At 40.0% G+C, this 18,395-nt stretch overlaps 2 protein-coding genes across 2 annotated transcripts in view; both read right to left on the bottom strand.

The window, feature by feature from the left end:
• The window catches only part of ATG7 (autophagy related 7), a gene marked incomplete at both ends in the record, with an annotated part of 44,808 nt that extends 42,896 nt beyond the window's left edge, over positions 1–1,912 (bottom strand). The window contains 2 exons of the mRNA XM_082004788.1: positions 1,453–1,507; positions 1,735–1,912. Of these exons, the coding sequence (XP_081860914.1) occupies positions 1,453–1,507; positions 1,735–1,912 (233 nt within the window). The remainder of the gene's footprint in view (positions 1–1,452; positions 1,508–1,734) is intronic.
• A 14,511-nt stretch (positions 1,913–16,423) lies between these two features.
• Positions 16,424–17,851, bottom strand: HRH1 (histamine receptor H1; the record flags this gene model as incomplete). The annotated part of the gene is made up of 1 exon (XM_082004440.1): positions 16,424–17,851. The coding sequence occupies one exon, from the start codon at positions 17,849–17,851 to the stop codon at positions 16,424–16,426; it is 1,428 nt and encodes a 475-aa protein (XP_081860566.1).
• Positions 17,852–18,395: the final 544 nt, after the last annotated feature.

Genomic DNA, 18,395 nt, shown 5'->3' with positions numbered 1-18,395 from the left:
ACAAATGTGATTTGCAATAAGGAAAAATTATTAAGACTGAACTTTAGATGTCAATATTCCATTCACACAGAGTGACTCAGCTAAAAATTTATGTTTTAAAAAAACATCCCAAAGGAAGCCTAAACCAAGGAAGACAAAAGATTGAGTAGCTTTTATAGTCTGTAACATCATCAGATGGAGAAGACACTGTTTGCAAACACACTATATATTTTCCCCCCTTTTTGAATGTAATTAGGTAAAAAAACAACAATATTCCCTTAATTTATAGATATGATTGATTTCATTGACTCCTTTCACATCATTCTCCCAAATTGATATGTTTCTGACCACTGCTAAAACTCAAATACAGCAAATGGTTAAATAATAAATACACACGATGTAGTTTCAAAAAATCTTCAAAAGCTAAAAGGGAACTCTTCATTATCATCTAAACTGACTACCCTAAAGTACTGAAACAGCAGTACAGAAAATTACTACAGTACAAGGAATAATTAAACACTACATAAATTAACCTTTCATAATTTTATTTTTGTCATAACATTTGAGAATTCAAGTACCATGGTACCATCCATTTTTTCCTGATCTGAAATTCCTGTTCTCAATATCACAGCTTGCTTCCAGTTGCACTTTGCTGCATATGCTTTCATTACTGTACCTAAAAATTCTTACATAAGAATTAATGGAATAATATCTCCTAAGAAGTTATCTCAAAATGCACAAAGCCTCACTAGGCTCCTAACATTCTCACCAAGCAAGGTAGAGAAAGTCACTTTTGCGATTTACACCTTTATAATCCACCAATTTGAAACAAAAAAGACAGTAACTAAGACAACATCTGTTCCTATGCTAGTTATACTAACTTCGGCATTTGCTGGAAATGAAAGCCACACGGAAAAAATATTTCCCCTCCCATGTCATTTTTGCTGTGTACGCTGAGCAGCTTTAGCTTACCTTGGCTTACTTTGGGGGTAAAGGCAAAAGTACAAAATTCCAGTCATAAAGGTTAAATACTTTGGAAGATATCACAGTATAACAACTAGGGATTGTAAAAATTATTTTGAGATCCTAATTCTAATGATGAATCCTCAGTAAATAAAGAACTAAAGAAAAATTTGACCAGAAGTCCAATGACTGAAATATCCTCCCTTACACAGAAGGCCCAAAGAAATGGAAAAAAAAATGGTATTTTATATAAACATATATAAAAAAAGAGTGAATTTGAGACTTACCAGCATATTTTAAACTTGGCCCTTCAGATGAGTATACTACTTCAGACACAGGGAGCTAACGTTTGTGACTCAAAGCAGTCTCTCCACTGTTACACAGTTCATGAAAACATGTATTTCTTTTCATGTGGAGTTTATCCAAGTAATGTTACAGGTCAAAGCACTACTGTTACGCCAGGAAAGTGTCTTCACATACAAATCAAGGTAAACCACAGTATATACTTACATATCAAAGGCACTAAACTCCAATGTCAAGCGAGCTGGCAAACCCAAAGAATCACCTGGACAAAAAGCAACAACATGCTTCTTTTAAACTGCAATACATAGATTAATTTCCCTCTTTTTGTTAATGTAAGTTACAAACTACCCACAGACACCCCAGAATTCACAGCTTACCCAGCCGCGTTTTCTAATGTTTCACAAAATACCTAAAATATGTTACACAAATACTTAGAGAAATGAGAGGAGAAACCCAAACTACTAAGCAAGATGTTTGGTTTCTACCTACCATTGTAGTAGTATCCTTTGATGACTTTTGGGGTCTCATCCAATCGGTACTCATTGAGTTTCTTCTGGGTTAGTTCATGCCAGAATCCTGCATCCAAGGCACTACTGAAGGGAGCAAACTGCAGCTTTGAAATTCCAGGATCTACAGGATGGTGCACCTCACTACTGGCAGCTGCCATGATTTTAGTTTATGATCACTGTTAAACAACTCTGTAAAAGCAGATATGCCAGTAAGTATATAGACAATCGACCATATTACTCATGAGTACTCAAAGCCTCTTTTTAATACATTTTGTTGTATTAAAGGGTAGAAAGCCTTATTCCTCTGAATGTCTAAGTCCAATTTTTAAAATAATTGAGCAGAGGTCCTTTCAGCCCAAGCAAAGTCCTTCCAATTTCTTGTATGTAAAATTATGAAAGGCAAGTATATGTTCTGTTTGGCCAAGCTGCCTAGAAGGATCTGATTTCCTGACAGACATTCCATGATTTCTCAGGACACTACATTTGAACTATGTACTTCTGAGTTATATCTTGTATTGTGCTGCCACTGATAAAAACAACAAAATTCTAACCCCTGTATTAGCACTCCTCCTGTTATCTAGATATCTGTCTAAAAGCCTATTAGTAATATTTAAGATCTGATGGCGTTTAAAATCGAAACTAACATTTCATTTAGCTAGGTCTTCACTCTCAGCCTGTCGTTAGAGTTGAACACTCATAAAGCATTTACAAATTAACAAGTAAAGCTAGCAAAGGGAAACTAAAACCAAGAAAAGTCTTGCAGCCAGTGAATGGCAAAGCTGGAAACAAAACCTAGAACTTCCTTAACAGTTGCACTAGCCGTTAGAAAGTCAACGTGATGTACAAGTCTAGATCATTTTCTTACAGGTCTTCTCTCCTAAAGGTCTGTGCACATGGGAAGCATTTGTTTATTAATTTGTTTTCATAACCCAAATCGCAATTCCATATCGGCTGAACGGTGTTCATATAAGCACATCACCTTCAATTCACAACACTTATAAATTTCAGAATTTTAGACTCTACCCGAGAATGAGGAGTAAAAGACTTAAGCTGGGCTATCAGAAGCCTCTACTTCAACGAGGCATAACAGTCCCCTTGCTCACATTAGCAGCAATATTCACTTCACTGTGAGGTGATTCAGCTCAATCTGCTTATTTTCTTGAAAACTCATCAAATAAAAATGTTGCCTTCAAGAATCTCCTTTACTTACTGCTAGTATTCATCTTCATGTCTATACTTACACATAGTAACATGCAAGTTTCAGAGACACGGTCCATGACACAGAGTATTCAAATATGCATCTGGGGAAGGGAAGGTCCTCCTATTAGGCATTCCATTCTGCCTTTGACTATCTAGCTAAGATAAGCATAAATGTTGCAAAACAAGGATTTGTTACGTATTAAAAATAAGATTTAAAAATATTAGTTTTGAAAATCCTCACAAAGATATGAACATAAGCACACATCTATTTATCACGACACTCCCATCTACTAAGCCAGTAACTGCTGTTTTCTAAGTCCAGAAGGGACATCAACAGCTATCGATTCTGGTTTTGTTCACAATGCTTATCGAATCAACCATTTCAACTCAAACGATCTTGAAATTATTCCTTCAATTAACTAACTTTTAAAGACGAGATTTTTTTGTTTGCACAACGTAATCCCGTGTGATTACCTTTTGTTACTCACCCTTCACAATACCCCTGTTACTTTTACACATGGATCAATGGTAGGATTTTACGTACAGGAAAGTCAAAATAAGGTACCTGACATAGCTATATTATCTGACACAAATCTAAAAAGATGCACTGCAGTTGTCCTGTACTGCAGCTTGGGTTGAACTGGACACTTCCAAGTTTACTGTCCTGTGAAGTCACTTGTGCAATAGAAACAGATCCTACATGCTTTTCTTTCATGCTTTTTGGAACATGGGAAGGGAACGAGAGGTGGTTTTAGTTTCTTACTAACTGCCAGACAGCCAGCTCTTCTCTAAAAGAACTTCTCAAATGTGTCGAAGTTAATGTGAGAAAGATACAATTATGCTTTCCCTTACATGGTACTTCCTTAAACAAAGTCTTCAGTATAATCCAGCTACTCTTACATTCAGGTCATACAGCTTATCCCTTTCTCCTAGTGCAAATGCTTTCCTTACTTGCTTGCAAGTTGTGGAATGTGATTTTCTGGGTATAGGTTTGAGATTTTCCATATTTTTCATGGTGAAAGCTTTATGTTTCAGTTCCGTCAGGATGCCATGCTTTAATTGGCATATGGCAAATACGCCGTTTTGTTCTCTCCCGCCCCTTCTTTTTTTTTTTAATTTTCAACAGCAGCTGGAATTTGTGTTACTATGAATTTTGATAGCTTACTTGAAAAACCTCTCAAATCTCTTTTCATTAGCATGAAAAAAATCATTCAATTTCTTGAGACGTCGCAAATACCAGAACTATAAACAGCAGAATTAACTGCATGGAATTTTCTGACCACTTTTATAGACCTGTTTGTCTGTGTAAGATGTAGAAGTGGTCACATAAACTATCAAACATTTAGCTTTACCTTACAAATTTTTTTGGTTTGCAACTCAATGTCATGGATAGCTCATCATAAAACAGGCAAACAATTGTTTGTCATATAGATGTTAGCCATAGTGGAGTCAGATTACATGGTATTTGGTGCCAAGACTTCCATAATAAAACTTTTATTCAAAGGTTCAGTAACTGCCTAGTCAATATTAATTCATTAAGCTCTCCCTCCACTTTTTTCAGAAGTTTGGGAAGGTATTACCTAACACTTTTTTTTAATTACTAACAAAAAGCAACATAAAGTTGTTACTTTCCTTGCCAGACAAGTTCTATTAAAACAAAAAGAAAATTCAAAATGAGTAAACTTCAAGTTAAACAATTCACCAGTGTAAAAACTATGTAGTAGGCAATAAAGGCTCCTATGCCCTGACGAATTAACCATTAAAAAAGCTGATGGTCTTTTCCAACCTTTGGAACAGGTACCTAGCAGTACTCGAGTAACAAACACCAAAAATACCACCCTAAAAGCATCCGCTGGGAATGAGTTTCAACACCCTATACCTAAAGGCTTATTATTATAAAACTGAAGAAATAAAAAAGGGGTGGGGGCTTACTGTACTATGCACATACAAACAGAGAAGCATATACAATCACTTTTGATGCACTGACACTTTTGAAAATATTCTTCAATGTATTTTGATGTAAATATTCACTTACATGCCTTCTTAACGCAAGATCAGTAAGCCAAGGTAAATCTGTGCAACAAATTTTACAATACTGAAACAAAAGATGAAATGCATAGATTTTATAAAACTTGCATACAGAAATTCATATACAGACTGTAATAACAGTCGCTAGGGGAACATAATAAACAGAGAAAGAAAGAAAAACAAGAGAGACATCCAAAATTTTAAATTTAGAACAAACTCTGAGTTTCAAAAGAGCACAGTTGGAAAATGTGCCTGAAGTGAAAAGATCTACCAGTATGCTTTAGACACTCCTAAGTCCCATGACCGGGAGGAAATTTAAGAAGGATAACCCAAAGTCTAGATGCACTATCGCTAGTCGAAGTTCTAGCATTTGTTCTTAAATATGCAGGCATTTAAAACTCATCTAATGGGGGAATGCATTAAGTGAAAAACACACCAAGACTTTTAATAATATGTCTCCCCCTTGACATAGTTAATCTGTCATAGAAGTACGATTAGGAGTTTAACAGCATTTAAAACTATCATGAAGTTACAGGTTTTAAGCCAAACTCACATAATCCCCTAAAATCTATACCTTTTATACAAAACTTTTTCTTCTGCGGTGCAGAGTTGAGTATTATGAAGACCTCCTCTATAGCCAGGTGACAAAAGAAATCGCTATTTCCTACCGCTACTTTTTCAGAAGGGCTGCTTTTAGGCTGATGCTCGTTAACAAGGCCATTTTCGGGGCAAGGAAAGCCCTCCCTACATCCAGTACGATTACTGATCCAACAGGGCTGCCTGCGGCGCCCGGGGCCAGCCCGCTCCGCAAAGGCCCACCGCCGAGCGCGGCGGGCGCTGCTGCCGGGCCCGCCGCCGCCCCGGCTCCTCACGCCGGCCGCACCACATGAGGCGGCCCCCGCTCGCCTGTTCCTGACTGGTAGCCCCCAGCTCCCATCCCAAGGCTCAGAGCCCGCGGCGGGCCGGGCCCAGACACCCGAGGCCCCGGGACACACAGGCCTCCAGGGGCGCGGGGGCGAAACGGGGACCCGAAGACAGACAGGTAATGGCGAGGAGGGAGGTGAGGGGGCGCCCTCAGCGCCCTCACGAGCGCAACCGGCACGCGCGCGGGCCGCTCACCAGCTACAGCGCTCTTGACTTCCTGCATTGCCTGGTGGCCCGGCGAAGTGACGTCAGCCTGCCTCGGCCACGTGACCGGTTGGCGCTGCCTGAAGCGGAGCGGGGTGGGGCTGCCCCCTCAGCCGAGCCAGCCTGTCGGTCAGGCGAGTCCTCGCCGCAGGCCGGGTGGGATGGGCGTTCGCCTTAGCGGAGCTTTCCAGTGCCGTGGCGAGCAGGGTTCCTCGCCCGTGCCTTAACACCCCCGCCCGCAGCTCAGCGCCTCCCCCGCCGCGCTCCGCCCTCGCGGGCTGCAGCCGTGTGAGAAAAGCGCGCCAACAGAGGAGCGGGTCTGAGGTACGGTCTTTGCGCCAGTGAAAAATGAAGCGATCTGAACAAGAAATTGCTTTTTTTTCCTCGACCGTGGTTACAGCTTGTTGCCTGACACTGCACAAGGATGCTGCGGTTTGAATGTGGTCCTGATGTTCTGGTAAAAAAGAAAAAGTATTCGGGGATTCAGCGTGAGCGAGCAACGCGTCCCGCGGCTGTGAGGAGTAACCGTCTTGGGGCTGAGGTGTGAAAACATAGCCAGCGGGTCAGGTGTGACCGTTTCCCTCTACTCGGCCGTCCTCTGCACCTGGAGTTGCGTGTCCCATTTTGTGTCCCCCTCCAACTTCCCCAGTACGAGAGAGAGATCACAAGCGGACAGGAGGCCAGTAGAGTGTCCTAAAATGGGGGGATGTGGGGGGGTGTGGAGCATACGACATGAGAGGCTGGGAGAGCTGGGTTTGCTTCCTGTGGAGGAAACAAGGCTAAAGGGGATCTTTTGGAAGGCAAGTGGAGATGGAGGCAAATTCTTCTCCGAGGTGTACACAAAAAGCAGGAAGGAAAAGGCCACATGTCCAAAACAAGGAAAATTCCAAATGAATATATAGGGAAAAATTTGCGTAATGTGGCTGGTAAAGCACTGTGGTAAGTTCCTAGCGAGAATCTTTGTCATCGCCATCCTTGGGAACTGGACTGTACAAGCCTATGAGCAACATGATCCAACTTTGATGTTATCTCTGCTTTGAGCTGGAGGTTGGACTAGGTGGCACGCCAAAGTCCCTTCCAACCTGAATTTTCTGGTGAGTCTATATTGATTTCTGCAGATCTAGAATACAAAACAAAGTATGTTTTCTACAAAACAAGCATTACCTCTTTAGGTATTTTATGTTACTTACCTATCAGGGAAAACGAATTTCCCAGAGCTGCCTTCTATTTTGGAGCAAGCAATACTGCAGTAACGCCAGGAGTATTGGCAGAAACTGCCAGCAAAATTAGGAGTAAGCCTCAGAGGAAAAGCCACTGGTCAGATAAGCATGGGTAAGGTCACATAAAGACAATTGTTGAGGCAGCATTAGGGGAAAATTTTAATTGCTGCTGATTAAGCAAATGTAGAACTGATGTTTGGATAGAGCACCTTGCTGGGGAGCATGGACCAATACACATTCCAGGAATTTCACAAATAAAACAAATTGGAATAAACTTCAGAAGTTTGCTATAGACACTATACCTTGAAGATTACATTATGTTATTACAATTCTACAATACCACATTCTGCATGCCAGTCACTTTATTAGTATTAGTAATACCTTTACTGTCTTGCACACTTCATAAACCAGTGCTGCATCTTACATCCTCAAGGCTGGAAAAGATTTTGTTTTATCACTTTCTGGTCTTTGTGTTCTCTTTTTACGTGAAATACGAAGGGAACATTGATGACATCTGTCATGGTTAAACCCCAGACAGCAACTAAGCGCCACGCAGCCACTCGCTCACTCCCCCCCAGGTGGGATGGGGGACAGAATTGGAAGAGTAAAAGCGAGAAAACTTGTGGGTTGAGATAAAGGCAGTTTAACAGGCAAAGCAAAAGCTGTGCACAAGCAAAGCAAAACAAGGAATTGATTCACCATGTCCCATGGTCAGGCAGGTGTTCAGCCGTCTCCAGGAAAGCAGGGCTCCATCACGCGTAATGGTTACTTGGGAAGACAAATGCCATTACTCTGAACATCCGCCCCCTTCCTTCTTCCCCCAGCTTTCTACTCTGGGCATGACGTCATACAGTCTGGAATATCCCTTTGGTCAGTTGGGGTCAGCTGTCCTGGCCATGTCCCCTCCCAACTTCTTGTGCCCCCCCAGCCTTCTCGCTGGTGGGATGGGGTGAGAAGCAGAAAAGGCCTTGATGCTACACAGATATGATTCCTTCAGTCTATGGACCACCCCTGTGAAATGTCTGTAAAATGTCCACAAAGTGTCCACTGAGTTCATTTAGTCCGTAACTTTGGAATCCATCTGTTACGGTGGTCACTCGGGACAGGAGAGGTGGTGTGTTGCGTGGAGTTACTGGGCATCAAAGCCAGCTTAGGTTGGGTCACTGCTGCACTTGTACTGCTTCTTGTAAGGCTTGCCCTCCATTGGTCCAGGTGGTTCCTGATACAGTAATTCCCGTAACATGCAACTCAAATCTCAACTTACAACAAGTTAAAGGTATTTCCTTTACAGTGTCCACCCCTGGTCCCGTTGGACCAGACCATAGGGTTTACCATCACGATGAACTCCTCCCCTTGCCCCTACTCTGGCTTGGACTTATCTGCAGACCAGTCTCTTAGGGGTGTACCTGCTCCAAGTGGAGCCTTGTCTATGAGCCACAGTGTCTCCAGGGGTATACTTGCTGCGGCATAGATGTATCCACAGCCAGTCACTTTGAGGTGTGCCTGTTCCAGTGTGGCCTAATCCATGGACCACAATGCCATCAGAGATATACTTGCTCCAGCGTCACCTTACCCACAGCGACAGTCCCTTCAGGAGTGAACCTGCTCCAGCATGGCTTTACTCATGGCTGCAGTCCCTCCAGGGCTGTACTTGCTCTGTTGTGGGCTTATCGATGGCCACACATTTTGAGGTGCTGCAGCATGACCTCATGCACAGCCACTGATGCTTCAAGGTGTACCTGCTGCAGCATAGACCTATCCACAGCCACAGACGCTTCGAGGTGTACCTTCTCCAGCGTGGACTTATCCTTGGGCCACAGTCCCTTCAGAGGTATACCTGCTGCGGCACAGACATAACCACGGCCATAGACGCTTTGAGGTGTCCTGCTCCCACGTGGACTCATCCACAGGTCACAGTCTCTTCGACTTGAGTTCACACTGGAGTTCAGGCCTGTCCAGTACAGCAGCACAGAAACAGCAGCGATGCCCTGGCCTTCTGCCAGCCCAGGTGCAAGGCCATTGCTGTTATCAGAATGTTCCCAGGCCCAGCAGAGTAGGATGATAAGCAGTACGGCAAGCCGCAAAAGCAAAAAGCAGCCACTGACCAGCACTAGACTCTAATATACAGTAAGGCAAGTGAGCCCCATGGCAAGCACAGAAGTCTGTCAGTTAATAGCTAAACAGCAGTAACAGCTATAAATTTGATCTAGCACATTTAACCAATCAAAATAGCTGGAATGTTACTACTCAGTCTCCATAGAACTACAACCTAGCTTAGATTCATAGTCTTTGAACATTTCCAGTTTCATAATGCGGTTTTTGAAACAGCTGTCAGCATATAGCATAGGTCATGAGAAATAATACCAATACAGGGCAGAGGGACACTCTTCTATGAGCCCACATCTCGATATTACCTCAACTAGACATGTCATACCTGAAAAGAAATCAGACCCTAGGAGTTAGATTTCTGCACAACAGGTATAGCTGTGGGGAAATGGGAGATGCATCTGGTAGGCTTGCGGTCTTGGACTATTGTTTTTCACACAGACTAGCTAACCTGGGATATAAACTTGAGATTTACCCATGAAACTGCTGATGTATACATATAAGCCCACCACAGTGAAGTTTTACAATGTAAGAGAAAGAGGCAGCTTCAGTTGGAGATCTCTCTCTGCCTGGAATCTTCAGAAAAGTAGCTATAACAAAGTTAATCTGAGATTTATGCTGGAGTTGATGGATTGTTGCCGCTATAGTTTACCTTGTGAGATCTTCCTATAATAAAGATCTTCCTAAATAAAAGTGTCTAATAACATGAGAATAGTAATCAACTACAAGACAGGCTCTTTAAAAACAAGGAACAAATCTGCTGGGTGTTTTTGGCACATATTTCTGCAGGTAGGACTTTCAATTTCCCCAGGCAAAATCTTGCAGCAAGAGCAAATCGTCCTGGAATTGAAGATGAAAATAAAATCGGAGCAGATTCAAACTCATCCATTCTTGGCAAATATGGACTCAACACGTTTTGGAGCAGATAACTTCTCCAAACTCTTTAGTTCAGGTTAGATTCTCTTACAAATTTTAATAATAATAGTATTTACTTAGGTTTATGTGGTGCTTTCCATTTAAGAATTTAAATTAATTTCACACAACATTCTCAGTGATCACAAAATACAGGCAGAACCTGGCAGAAATATTCTATCCATTTATTTACAAAAAATGCTGTCAAAAGTAGTCTAGTCCTATACTGTACAGCTGTTACTGCCGCAGGAGTGGGACACCGCGAAACTAAAAGTCTGCTACAGGAATGAATACTCAAATCAGTAGTGGAAGAAAGTAGGAGTATGCTGAAAAAGGTATCATGTTGATAGACTTATGTGAGCATCGTCACGAATTTCTCTGGCACAGGTGGGTGCCCCTCCTCTGAGCACTTTGATGTGATACAGAGAAACAGTTGTTACTCCTCAAAGAACTGAGTTGAGGGATTATTCGTATCTAGTAAGGAGGAAATTAGATTGCGGGTAGGAGACCTGAGTTCAGTTCCCAGGTCTGTCTGTGTTGTTTTTGAAGCCTAAGTTATGCCTGATCAAAACAAAAGGCATTTCATTTTACTCAAGGTATTCAATTTAATTATACAGCGGGCATTCATTTTAATTACACAGTACCAAGGTATAGCAATGGGTGCTGCGTATTTCTTCTAAGGCATATTTTAGTTGAAACACATCACAGTTTAAACACAAGATTATCTTCGTAGACAAAACAAAATGGTAAGGGATACAAATATTGTTAAAAATGCAAACATTGTTAGAGGTACCAGATGTCACTATGGTTTTAACCATTACCATACCTAAACGTACATCTTTTTCAGTGGGAACTCTTATACTTCTTAACTGGTAGAGATCTCAAATGGCAATTTTGTAGTAGCCTGGTATGTGTGCTCATGTGTCTGGGCATGTATAGAGTGTACATCTCACATTTGATTTTTAATATTTCTATTTTAGACTGTAAGATGACCGTGCAGACTTGATTTATTCCGTCAGGTATGTATCATTTTTAAAGATAACTTGGAATTCGGTATCAGGAGTGTAAACTATTTTCACGAGCTATTTCTCACACAGTGTTAACATTAATTTTCTTTCTACCTTATAATTCTTCAATAGACAAATAGTTTGATGAAAATTAGTAATTTTGTCATTGTACTAAAAGAATAAACAAAAGTGAATATGTATGCAGAGTATTTAAACTTAACTTGGCCTTTACAAATTAACTAATTCTCGTTCTGATGGAGGGAATGCATGCACTGAAACTTTCAAGTGTCTTCTTACACCTCATTTTTAGGAACTTAAGCCATCACAGCTAAGTTAGAAGGCTTGTCCTCTAGCATCCTTGATAGCAGTTGAAAGATACAGCAATCTGCAAAATTCGGGACCTGCTCTAGAACTATTCAGAGATATCTACGGTGCTTCTATGTTAATATCTTAGGATTAGAAACACTTTTTCAAAGTGAATCTTTCAGTCATTTTAATTTATTGTGCTATCATAAAGTATCGCAAAGTGGTCTCACAGAGAATGTAATGGAGTCCTTTCAGATGATGGAATTAAGCCAAAATGTGCACCTACACTAATGTTTCCTTTACTGAGTGCCACATTTCTTGAAAATAATGTGGGAAAAGAAACAAGTACTAGATGGCAGGATCCACTTGCTAATTGTACCCCTCCTTTAATAAACTTACACGATACACAGCATTTGATGCAGAAGCCCAGAATTATTCTCATTACCCACTAGATGTCACCAGTGACATAGAAAAAAATCTAAGAATCTCTTTTTTTTTCTGCCTCTTGAAAGCGGGGTTGGTTGTTCTCACCACACCTTAAACAAAGTAGAACTCCAGTCCAAGAAATTCCAAGAAATTTGTTACATTCTCTTTCGGCTGCGCATCTTCTGACCTTGTTTATTAACTGGGAAACATTGAAAATATTTTACAGGAAACCACACCTGGAATGTTCTCTTGAGGCTTGGCCCCACGTGGTAGAAGGCTCCTCCATTCCTTACCCTAATTTGCTTTCCTTTGTTTCTCTTACATCCAAAACCATTTGAATTGCCTAGTCAGTAAAATAAACTGATAAATCCTGTTAGGTACCTTGCTAATTGGAAGTTTAAAATAGGAAGTAACCTGTTTTTCTATTTTATTGTTATCTATTATAGTTATCACATCAGAAGCCCACTATGACAACTTCCCATGCCTTTATTTGACTCGGTTATACTAAGATTATGGATGAAAATGAAGGGAGATAAAAAAATATTCAGGCAGCTTTATTTGCCTAGGTTTAGCTGTTCTGTGTTTGAATGTTCTTTAATTGTACCAGAGGTATTCTTTGTTATAATCATCATCATTTTTAGTCCAATTTTCAGTGATTTTATTTAGGTTGCTGTTTTATGTATTCATATATTTTAAAGTCAGAAAAGGCAGTTGTCATGATCATCACTGCTTGGTAACTCTAAGTAGCCTTTGGGTGAGCATGTTTCAGTAGTGTACACTAATTAACGGTAACTGACTTAGTGTGCTGCTTTTTTATTTCCTCAGGGATCACCTAAATTACCATCTATTTTGGCTAGAATTGCTGTGGCATATCACAATAGAAAAAAGATAATAATGGCTGTGAATCTGAGCAATTGTTTGGATTAGAGCATGTTTCAAAAGATGCTGCTTTGTAGTCCGAAAGCAGGCGTATTTTACTACTTGTGCAGATACTGCTCCTGCAGTGAAAAAGATGTCGGAATTCTGGAATTAATTCTGCTGCTTCTATATTCTGTCTCTGTATTTTGCTTTTTTTCCTCCTAGACTGGCGTTCCCTAATTGCAGGTTTTCTTGCATGCTACCTGAGACTAAAATCAACTAATCTCTGACCATTGTATGATACATTGAAATAGACTGAATTTAAGTTTATTCCTTTAACACATTTTTTCCAATTTATTAAAATGCACAGATATTAGGGCTTCATTTAATATTGAATACCTTAAATTCAACTATTGACATTTAATTCCAAGAAATAAAACTGACAGAGGATAAGAATACTTTGCCTTTAGTTAGTGTATTATATCCAAAATTTATGAGCATCATGCAAACATTATCTTATATGTTGCATTGTTACTGTAAGTCTTCATGAAACAGGCACATGTGGCACAGAGGGCCTCTAAGATCATTAATTAAGAACACAGAATTCAGAATTTCTCCTCCAACCATTAAACTACCATTTTTCGCTTCTGGTGTAACAAAGATATTACACAGAACATCGCTTCAACTCATCCCACCAAACTCTGGACAGTTGAAGGAGTTCCAGTTCCACTTGAACTTTGTTGCTATGCTAAGTGAGCAATTTCAGAAGCAAGAAAACAATCAGGAAATGGTAAATTCATCAACACAAGATGAATGGGAGGACATTCTTTTTACATTGAACCTTCAGAATGCCTCTCTAATCATCCTTCCCAAAATGTATGGAAAAGATTTACATAAACTCACCATTACATGCAAATGTGACTAGCTGTTACCGGATTCTGGAATTTCTTCTTAAAACTAACATACTCCACAGTGTTTGCTCAAAATGTTTCTCTCACTTAGTTCCATAGCAGAAGAATAAGAATAAATGCTTTACTGGTGTGCCACAAACAAGGCGGTGCACGGCTAATACAGGGCCCGAGATCTCTGCCTCAATTCTTCTTCCCGCTTCCCAATCTGTATACTTTTTTTTTTAATTTTATTTTGGTATAATTGTTCTGTGAAGTTGTAAGCTTCCTGATGAGTTAGCTCATGTGACATGTGCCACTATGCTGAGGATCTATGTTTTCTTCCTTTGACTGTGAATAAATCTATATCTGACTGCAGGTAGGAAAAGGGGATTGATTCCTGTTGTATAACAGGGCATGTCTGTTTTTGAGAATTAGTACTTAGAAACAGATAAATCAATGGCTGAGCAAGTGAATGCTCAAAGTTGGCAGAATGAACCTTAGATGCAAAATTCTCTGTCAAGGCTCCCTCCCAGCTTTTCCAGATGAAGCTGTTTTTACAGATGCTTGTCATTCAAGTTGTGGACGAGGCCCTGAGCAACATGATGTAATGCCAAAGCCAGCCCAGCTTTGAGTCATAGGCTGTACTTAGATGTCTTCCTAAGAACAGTTCCAACCTAAAGTATTCTATTATTGTGTGTTTCTCCTGAAATATTTTACAGCATTTACAGCATGATTTATAAAATGCAATTAGATATAAAGGATAGATATAAAGGTAGACATATTTCGCATATTTTATTTTCTGTTTTGCAAGCTTGAGTTGTTGTTCATGAGTTTGCTTCATTATAGTAGGAAGAGTTTGCCTGCTACAAGATAAGGATATATGGATTAGTATTGCCATTGCACACTTACGTTATTTGCCAACTTGTAGGAAGGAGAAAATATGTGTAGTCTTGTTGTGAATGAGTGAATGAATGTGAATGCACCTCGCTCAAAAGGGAGAAGCAGCAATACGTTTTATTGAGGTAAAATAGTAACGTGATAGAGTTCAATAAATTCAATGGTATTTAACAAAGTTTAACAGTGGTTTACCAAGGTTTAGTAAGTTTGATGGCAAGGTTCACCTTATCAATTACTGCATGGAAGAAACATACAAAGGAAGATTGAGTTAGAATCAAGTTAGAATGATTCACACAGAGACTGGAGACTAAAAGGTAAGGAAGACCCTCCCGCTGAGTCACGAGGTTCAGAGTGGACCCCCTTGCTTTCTAAACTCCTTATGGAGCTTAGATGTGGCCAAGTCCCATCTTAGTCTCAGACTAGGACAATGGCTTATGTCTAATGGAATTCTCTATAAAAAGTTTATAATAACTAATATTGAGTAGCTACATGGTTTAGTAATGTTTCATTAATATTAATTCAGCATGCTATCAGTCACTTACAGAGGATCTGTCACGAGTAAGGGATGTCTCTGCCTTGGGCAAGGAAGGATCTCTTAGTCTCAGGTAAGGGATCTCAAAACTTCAGAGACATCCCAGCTCAAGGGGAGAGTTACCTGGCGTGCAGTCCAGCTGCAACTCAAGGAGAGCTCAAATTGGGCTCATCCTGATTGTAATATTTATAGAGTGAAGTAGTTGGCTGCTAGTCAGTAGTATAGACAAGATAGATGTCTTCATTTTAGTTCTGGTATCTTGTTCTGTACTTTGGTTATCTTGCATTTTGGGGCTTCAAAACCACCTTTCAAAATATTTTTCCAAGGCACCTTCACTGCTTTGTACGTGAGCCAGGAGCTTTCCAGCTCGCAGTCTCACAGAAAGGCATGAGGCCTGCCGCTCCTTAGTCAGCCTGAACCAAGGTACGGCTGGAGGTCAAGTGTATCTGTCACAAGTCTATAATCAACTATATTCTGTAAGTCCAGAAACAACAGCATACCCTACTTGAATAGATAGTGATAGTATGTTGAGTATGGAAAGCCCTAGCAAAATGTCTAGGACATAAAAAGACTACTTTTTTTTCAGTAAAGTTAACATGTACAGGTGTAAATGAAGCAAACATGGTATCAAAGAGATACAGTAGGTTACAATATGACTTGACATTTCAAAAAATTTTACGATTTGGAGGACAGCTTTTTTTAAACAGTTGAAGCTTCTTTCTTTGACTATGCAAAGTACCTCCTCTTGCAGATCTCCCTTCACAAGCAACGTGTTCCCGTGTTTAATGGAGTAAGTTGAAAGAGAAAAATATATTTGGCCAGTCACAGAAGCCTTATTCTATTTTTTCCTTTTCTGTTGCTGAATAATTTATCACTGAAGATCTCTATTTGTATCTCCACTTTTTGTTCTACACAATGAAAGAGGTAATCTCAAATTGTAAAATGTGTACAACAGTGTAACAGTTCTGAGATTGCCTCAGAGTTTTTCAGATTCCTGATCTGAATTTGTTCTTCTTCAAATGTCTTGCAGCTGTTAAATGCACATTTCCCACTTGTTTATAAATTACATTTTTCCAAAGTCTTCTACTTTATCCATGGTGTTTGTCTTTGGGGAATTTTGTCTTGAGCTGGTTTTTAGCTTAAAAAAATTAGACCGCTATCAGTGAATGTGAAGGATCTTTTTGAATGTTTTCTTGAATTTATGGTTACAAAGAGGATACAGGAATGGATTTAGTGTGGAGTTCACATAGCCAAGCCATACAGTGAACATGTGTAAATTCGAAAATTGTTCATGGCCATGGAAAGCTATTACCATAAATAATATAAAATAGGGAATCCAGCACAGAATAAAGGCTGCCATTATGACCCCTAACTGCTTAGCTGCTTTCCTCTCCCTGTTCCCATGCACTCCTTTAATGTACCTTTTGGAACGGGCATGCAGACTTTGCCAGGTTTTCCTCAGGTGAATCAGTCCTCTGAAATCCTGGTTCTCAGTCTTTTCCTGAGGACTGCTGGCTCTTTGAATGTTGGAATTGGAAGGTTCTTTACTGGGTACCTCCTCTGTGAAAGTATGGTTGTCTGATGCATCACTTAGGTCACTGTCTTGTGAGCAAGGTTCCTCTTCATTTTTGTTGTCTTTTGTTACACACACACACTTCTTTCCTGCTTTATCCAGGCCTGACTCAGACTGGGCAGTGCTGAGAGGAAAACAGCTCCATTTAAGGACCTTCCTATTACTGCTGCTAGCGTATGCCTCTGAAGACTTGTCAGGATTACTGAAATGAAGCTCTGCCTCCATATTTTTGGGCTGAGGGGAGCTTTGCTTGTCTTTGGGAGGGGTGTTCTCATCTAAGATTTGCTTTTGGAGGCAAGTATTTTGCTCATCCTTTGTCTTACTATGATGTATGTGGTTTTTTTCTGAGAAAGGCTGGTATGATCCATCGATGAGCTCTCGGTGTTGACAGTGTTTTCGAACAGCTCTAAATATTTTATAGTAGAACCATAACATCATGATAGAGGGCAGGTAGAAGTTGGCAATGGCTGTCAACACTTTAAACCAGGTGACTTCAGAGAATTCAGTTTCACACTTGTTTTCCTTTACTTTCCTTTCCCCATTATTAGCAAAAACATGCCATCCCAGGATTGGAATGACCCACATGAAAGAGAGCAACCAAACCCCCAAAATCATTAGCGATGCTCTCATTTTTGTTCTATACTTGAGATACTGCAGTGGTTGCTGAACTGAACGATAACGGTCAATGCACAATATGAAGAGATTGAAAATGGATGCAGTACTGGCCACATAATCCATTGACAGCCAGAACAAACAGACTGGTATGCCTAGAGTCCATACAGGATTTAGAAGATAAACAATATTCAGGGGCATAACAGCTGCACCAACTATAAGATCTGCAATAGAGAGGCTGACAATGTATAAATTGCCAACTGTTTGCAGCTTCTTTTCAGTTTTCACAGCACATAGCACTAATATATTCATGACAATAGTCATCAGTGAAATGCTTCCCAGGAACAGACCTAGAAGAGCTGAGTGAAGGTTAGTCGAGTTCTCTGTTGTGTTTTTTGACATCTTTTGCACAAGAACACAGAATGGAAGTCAGGGAAGATGTGTCCAGGCCTTGGAAATTCAGTCTTGGTTTACACTCCTGGATGAAAATGTGTTGGATTGCTTCGTGATTTTTTTTTCCAGAACTATAGAAAAGAAATATGCTCAATCACTGTAGTACTAAAATAAAATAATAAAACTAATCTGTGCTTCATCTTAGCACTGTCCCTATTAGGACTTTCCTAAATAATAAACTTTTACAGCATTTTACCTGTAATTTAAGATGTGTTCTATGAAAAGTACTGGAGCAAGCTCCATGAACCAATCCAAAATGGGTTGCAGAGGTGTTTCATGGGGCTTCATATAATTCTGACCCCAGAATCTGGAGAAGAAATTTCAGTCCTCACTGTTTTAATTTCTTGTATCTCATTAAATAGCTGATCATGAACCATAACACAAACTACATATTGTCAAACCAATTTGAAGTGTGAATTAATGTGTTTTGTACTAAATAGTTTTAAACAAATCAGTGATTATTTACAAACTACATCTAATAGTTTGAGAATAC

Source organism: Phaethon aethereus (genome assembly GCF_964289735.1).
Source record: "Phaethon aethereus genome assembly, chromosome: 11".
NCBI classification, from domain to species: domain Eukaryota; kingdom Metazoa; phylum Chordata; class Aves; order Phaethontiformes; family Phaethontidae; genus Phaethon; species Phaethon aethereus.
Note: the sequence above shows the minus strand (reverse complement) of the source record. Positions and strands in the feature narration are given on the sequence as shown.